This window comes from Austrofundulus limnaeus, unplaced genomic scaffold, assembly GCF_001266775.1.
Source record: "Austrofundulus limnaeus strain Quisiro unplaced genomic scaffold, Austrofundulus_limnaeus-1.0 Scaffold19, whole genome shotgun sequence".
NCBI lineage: Eukaryota > Metazoa > Chordata > Actinopteri > Cyprinodontiformes > Rivulidae > Austrofundulus > Austrofundulus limnaeus.
The window spans coordinates 3,283,910-3,290,927 of NW_013952421.1; the positions used below are offsets into that span (position 1 = coordinate 3,283,910).

General features: G+C 37.2%; 1 protein-coding gene across 1 annotated transcript in view; it reads left to right on the top strand.

The window, feature by feature from the left end:
- The window catches only part of tbc1d2b (TBC1 domain family, member 2B), a 19,700-nt gene extending 13,413 nt beyond the window's left edge, over nucleotides 1-6,287 (top strand). Inside the window, exons 9-13 of the mRNA XM_014003628.1 lie at nucleotides 222-716; nucleotides 798-915; nucleotides 1,004-1,189; nucleotides 3,841-3,962; nucleotides 4,385-6,287. Coding sequence (XP_013859082.1) covers nucleotides 222-716; nucleotides 798-915; nucleotides 1,004-1,189; nucleotides 3,841-3,962; nucleotides 4,385-4,580 — 1,117 coding nt within the window. The 3' untranslated portion in view covers nucleotides 4,581-6,287. The remainder of the gene's footprint in view (nucleotides 1-221; nucleotides 717-797; nucleotides 916-1,003; nucleotides 1,190-3,840; nucleotides 3,963-4,384) is intronic.
- The last annotated feature ends 731 nt before the right edge of the window (nucleotides 6,288-7,018 follow it).

Consider the following 7,018-nt stretch of genomic DNA (forward strand, 5'->3'; position numbering starts at 1 on the left):
TGTTGAATGTTGTTTTGTTTTTACTGTCTGAGGGACTACAGATGTAAATTAGCCTTAGGCTAAATCTGGTGCAGTGCATGAAATGCTTTTATGTTTATGTTTTAATTGCACACTGTCCCGACCAAATAAATAAATCATTCATTCATAAACTAGATAAAAATCTAAAAAGTGTTGACTCCTGGGTCTTGTTGATCAGGTTGTCTGATTTTTCTCTCCGTCAGTGAGTACGACACGTACGGCTTCAAGACGGTCCCCGAGGAGGAGGAAGAGGAGGAGAGGCTGGATGCGAAGGTCCGAGCCTTGGAGCTGAAGTCCCTGTCCATGACGGACCAGGAGGTGTCCGTCGGGGTCAAGTGGGAGAACTTCCTGGCCGGCACCATGAACCGAGACCTGGTGCGCTCCCCCGAGCTCAAGGCCCTGATCCGCTGCGGCGTGCCCCACGAGCACCGCCCCCACGTGTGGCGCTGGTGCGTTGCCCTCCACGTCAAGAAGTTCCGCGACCACCTGGTGCCGGAGTACTACGAGACCCTGCTGAACGTGGCCCGGGAGAGGCCCAACCCGGCCTCGAAGCAGATCGAGCTGGACCTGCTGCGCACTCTGCCCAACAACAAGCACTACGCCTCGCCGAGCGCGGGCGGCATCCACAAACTCAGGAACGTCCTGCTGGCCTTCTCCTGGAGGAATCCGGACATCGGCTACTGTCAGGGACTGAACAGGTACTGGACTGGATCTAGCTCCTCTCAAGTCTTATGGTGGTACTTTGTAACCAATATCATTTTATTGCGTCATTTCTTTAGGCTAGTAGCTATCGCCTTGCTGTACTTAGACCAAGAAGATGCCTTTTGGACCCTTGTAGCCATTGTGGAAGTTTTCATGCCGAGAGACTATTACACAAAGACTCTGCTTGGCTCTCAGGTGATTATAATTCTAGTTTAACACGAGAAAAGACCCCAGTAGACCAAAAAGAACAATCAATAAATCGATCCATGCTGGTTTCTTGCAGGTTGACCAGCGTGTGTTTAAAGACCTGATGAGCGAGAAGCTGCCGCGCCTTCATGCCCACTTCGAGCAGCACAAGGTGGATTTCTCTCTCATCACCTTCAACTGGTTCCTGGTCGTGTTTGTGGACAGCGTGGTGAGCGACATCCTCTTCAAGATCTGGGATGCCTTTCTGTTCGAAGGACCCAAGGTAAGAGGCAGATGATGTTAATTTGTGTTCCTCTGGTTCAATATTTCTGTCTGAACAGGATTAAACGGCTGAGAATACAGCTAAGAAATGACTTAATTGTGTTCTAATTAGAGGCAAAAACCTTTTTAAGACTCTGAGGTAGGGCTGCAACAATGAATCGATAAAATCGATTATTAAAAGCGTTGGCAACGAATTTCATTATGTCGCGTGATTTATGCTTCAGAACCGTTTACTGGGTCGAACATTTTAGTCAGACAGAAAAAGTGTTGCATGCCAACACTTCTTTACCATTGTTTCATCATTTGCTTAATTTATGTATTGTGCAGTCTATTTTCCCTGATGCCTGCAAGTTTGCTCAGATTACTCCCATTTTTAAATCTGGTGATCCAACAGAAGTTTCAAACTATCAACCAATTTCTGTTCTTCCTATTTTTTTTCTGAGTTATTTGAAAAAAACATTATTTAATCAACTACTTCAGCATCTAGAAGCTAATAAATGGCCAACATGGTTTCCGCACGTCAAGGTCAACCATGTCTGGATTAATTTTATTCACTGAACAAATACATGCTGCTTTGAACAAAGGTCAAGTAACTGGTGCTGTATGTATTGATTTTCGTAAAGGGTTTGACAGTTGATCATTATACTCTCTTACAAAAGTTGATTTCTTTTCAACTTTCATCATCTGCAATACAAATGTTTTCCTCTTATTTGACTGATAGGTGTCAGGTTGTGAAACATGGAAGCTCTGTGTCCGGGTCTCTGCCCTGTTCTGTGGGAGTTCCGCAGGGTAGCATACTGGGCCCATTGCTTTTCCCATTATACATAAATGACCTTCCAAATATGTTGAAGTATTCAAATATTTTAATGTGTGCTGATGATACTGTTCTTTTTTTGTCTGATTTCAATATTGAATCTATTAATAGTCAGTTACAAGCAGATCTTCAGACATTTCATGGTTGCCTTCAAGATAATCTTTTGTCAATTAATGTTAAAAAAAAACTGTGTGCATGTATTTTTCCTCACCCAGGAGACATTTCAATATAACAAATCAACTCACTTTTTTAAACAAACCCCTTGATATTGTCACTACCTACAAATATGTTCGAATTACTTTGGATTCTCATTTGACTTATCGTGATCATGTACAAGTCTTAACCACTAAGTTGAAACAGAAATTATACGTTTATTCAAAAATTAGATCCAATCTGACATCTTCTGTTTCAAATATCTATCTTCATGCCATTATACTCTCAACCATGTCGTACTGTTTACCTGTTTGGTCTCTTACAACAAATGAAATCTTAGAACCCATAKTTAGGCTCTACAACAGGGCCTACAAAATTCATAAAAACTTCCTGGTTGGACTCATCACTGTACAGTTCTTTCATTGTCTGATGCCTTGACTTTTCAGAATTATGTTTTGTATAGTGGTATTAATTTATATTTTCAGATCTTCCAAGGTGCCAATTATGGAACTCTCTGTGCATTGTTGCCCAAATCAAATTCTGGAAGTGGTCATTCAACTAGATCTGTTACAAAAGGACAACTGATATTACCAACTTTTAAAAACTGTTACGGCCAGAGGTCTTTCTTCTATGTTAATACTAAAGCATGGAATGACATTCCTCAAAACATAAAGTCCATTTCAAAACTACAGCCCTTTAAGAAGAATCTTGTCTGCCATCTGCTGGACACTTTTTGTTGTGCTCATATTTAGACGTCCGATTTTGCAAATGCTGCCTTTTTGAAATTTGGTATGCTTGTTTGTCTTTGTGTCTATGGTKTATAATGATGTGATTGTGATGCTGTATTTCTAAGTGTTTATGTGCTGCAGAACAGGAACCTGCTGTAAAACAGCAATTATGCTGAGTCAGGCTTGATTTTTAATAATCTTTTCCTGTTATATAAATAAATCAAATCAAATCAACCAACAAGGAAGCAAAAAGTAAAGAATTTGAGAAAAATTATAAATGTTAAATGTAAATAAATTCTAATTATAATAAATTAATAATAGTTTTACATCTAAAAATCATATTTTATTTATTTTCCTCATTCAGCAACCTATCAAATTTCTGTTATGTTTCATGTCGGAGAAATACACTTTTTTCAGTTGGTATTTAATACAACTGGCAAAATAAATTGTTAAAATATTTATGATGTGCTTCTGTTTATTAATTCAGGAGATTATAAAAAAGTCCTTCATGTTATGAAAAGACCCTGTTGATTCAAGAGAAAACTCCAGTTTTTAAGAAAATGCCTGCTTATCAATTAATTGTTAGTCAATTTATAAGATAAATCAACTTCACATTAATGAATTAATCAATAATTTGCATCCCTAATTTATACAGGAATAAAATTAGTTTATATCTACTTGTATTCATGTAATTAAGTGTTTTAACGATTTGGCCGATTAATCGATTATTAAAATAATCATTAGTTGCAGCCCTACTCTGAGGCATCATCTTTTCTTCCAGGAATGTTTGTCCTTTAATTAAATTCAAGTGAAGTCATGAAGTAGTTTCTGATTCATGTGTACAGATGGTTTGTGCTTTGCTCACACGAAGTGTTTCCATTCCTCTGCTCTTCGTTGTATTAAAAAAGGTTTGCTGAAATTGTGTTTTCATGTCTTTTGATTCTTTGTTTCTCACAGATCATATTTCGATTTGCTCTTGCCCTGTTCAAGTACAAAGAAGAAGAATTTTTGAAGTTGCAGGATTCCACAGCCATCTTCAAATACCTGCGATGCTTCACTCGCACAATCTTGGATTCAAGGTAAAAAGACCAGTGCTGGGCATTGACTAAATTTTTTGAATTGCGACTAATCTCAAGACATTTTTTAGGTTTAGAACTGCGATTAATCTCATTATTATGCACAGAATTAAATTATGACTCAAAGATGTTTAGAGGTTTTAATGCATTTTCAAAAACTTTAAACAAATCAGGTAAAATCAAGCCTGATTGTTTTCCTACACGCTGCATCCAGATCATCTGCATCTGCAGGAGCCTCTGTTACTGTGGACAGTTTGTATCAACCACGTGTTCTTAAACTCCTCCATGAAGACAGCTTAGTGTTGGACGAATACAAATAACTTTATTTTTAAAATAAAACTGTAAACTGTCCCTCACCTGTCCTGGGAATATATCAGCTGCCGTTCTGAGCATCAGTACGAAACATTTTACTTTGTGTTTTTCAGGAAGCTGATGAACATTGCTTTTGTCGACATGAACCCGTTCCCCATGAGGCAGATCCAGAACCGCCGCTCCTTCCACCTGGAGAAGGTGCGCCTGGAGCTGACGGAGCTGGAGGCCATCAGACAGACCTTCCTGAAGGAGAGGGAGACGAGGCAGGACGGACGCAGCTTCGTCAGCGACGACGAGGAAGACACCTGATGAAGAGGATCCAGGGCTGTTTTAGAATGAAGACAAAGAGAKCGTCTCYGCAAATTTGTGACGCGTTGCCGTCACCGAGGGTTTTATTTTCCTGATTCAGTCCCCAGAGTCCGTCTCTGCATCACGATCAGGAACAGTGAGTCAAAGGACCAAGAACCCATCAGTATTCCTGCCATTATCTTCTTATTTGTAAAAAACACTTTTGTTTTTGCTGCCTACTTTTATATCATGTCCAACAGCGAATGCTTTATCAATTCCAAACCCACTTCTACAGCCTAAAGCAGTATTTTCAAACATTTTTGTGTCTTTTTTTTAAGAAATCTGTGTGTTTTTTTAAGTGTACATTACCAATCATCATTTTTTCTTTACTCTTGTCTTTTATTGCACTTAAATTTTTGGATGCTGGAGCTTCAACCTAGCTCAAATGTTTAGTTTTTAAACATTCCCATTCAGATTTGTATCTGGATGAAAAATAGAGAGGATGGATCAAAAACTCAAGCTCTCCTTTTTGTGCCAACTACAGGAACCACTTACTGAAATGTATTTTTACATTTAAAATTCTAATATTTTCAGTATAAACAGACTAAGATGCCACAAATCATGTGTCTTATTAGTCAGTTCGTGTTTTGTATGTTTTTTTACTGGTACATAGCTGAGTCATCAAAATATTATTTCTTTTTTCCAAAATTCTTAAAAACCTTGTTTGGCATAACTGCCTCAGGATTTGATCGACACAACATTTTAATTTACTTGAACAATTCAGTGAAACCCTTCAGGTAATTCATCAGTATTTTTACTTTTACTCTCATATTAGAGTACTGCATTTATTTCTGCCGTTGGTTAATTTTGCCTTATTTTCCATCTGTTTAGAGTAGTTTGAAGGATTAAGTACATTGGTGTCTTTACACTCGTTGTCCTCACTGTGGCAGTGTAACATTTATTCACACATTCACACAGCAGCTGGAGTCTAAGTTGACATTATTAAATTAAGAAAAAATAATAGTAAAATCCTTCACTTTGTTGCACATTCAGGTACTTATAGATCATTGTTTGTTTTGTTTGTTTAAAACCTTGTTCATTTCTGAGGCTGTGTAAGTTTGATCAGTAAACTGTGAACACTTGGATGAACAGGATCTTACACGAGACTGACGAGGAAGTGGTTGTTTATCTTTTTTTTTCAGTTTAGCTCTTCTTCCTGTGTGCTGGAGCCTCGTTTACAACTTATTTTTTTACTCACGTTGAGCTGTTATTTCAAAACTTGCTCTGCTGCTGTTATCTTTTTGTTAAATCACTTGTGAAAACATGGCTGAATTATGTTGAATGACTCGCATGTAGAGGTAGAAATTTAAATTGAATTTGTATGAGAGCAGGTCTCTCACTGAATCCAAAATTTTCCAAACTAGATTTTTTTTTTGGAACCATGATGGTAAAGAGCTGGTGCGTTAGGTTTCAGCCTTTTTAAAAATACTTTAATGGAATAAGCTACATCGAAAACAATCATCTTTTCTTTCTCTTTTTATTTTTGTTTGTTTCTGTCAGCACAATATTGCACAGTATGACCTTCATCTTAAAGCTGATCTGTTATTTTTTTCATCTTTATTGTTGATTTGCTCTTTTTTAAATGAAAAATAAAAAAATCTTTGTTAACAAATTGGAATATTATGCCACTTTGTGTTAAACCACATCAATAAATAACTGTTAAATGAACGACTTGTCTCATTTTCTGAATTAAAAAACCTTTCTGAAATTATTTTTTATCATGTGTTTTGTAAGGGTGCAAGCAAATTGAACAGGATTTTATCTCACGTGCTTGTTWGCTTACAGAAGGAAGTGACTGAAAATATGTCAACAATAGAGACATGAAAGTGTTTATTTTTGGACATGAAATTCCACATTTTTGACATATTGATACATATTTGTACTCTTGTTGAATGAGGCAGGCAGATTAAAACGTACTTTATTTTCATTGAATGTGGACGCAATTCAGAATAATATCTGGAAAACTACATTTCAGATATCAGAATAGTCAGCTAATTTTTGAAGATGGGGGTTTGTCTTGGCCTGTGTAATTATACTTTAAATATTTTAGCTACCCTGCTTTTAGTTTCTAGATTACCTTGATTTGATACTTGTTTCATTTGGCCAATAGGCCTATTTTGCTTCTTTTAGCTAACATTTAGCTACTTTTAGCTGGTGTTTTCTTGCCTTCTTTTAGCTTACATTTTGCTGCTTTTGATTTCTAGCAAGACTTTTTAGACTTTGTTGATACTTTTACACTTTAGTAAATATTTTGCTTATTTTAGTGGTTCCCAATCCTGGTCCTCAAGTACCCCTATCCAGCATGTTTTACTTGTTTCCCTGTTTTTCAGCAGGTCTTCAGAAGATTGTTAATCACTCATTCATTCAAACCAGGTGTGTCAAATCAGGGAAACATCTAA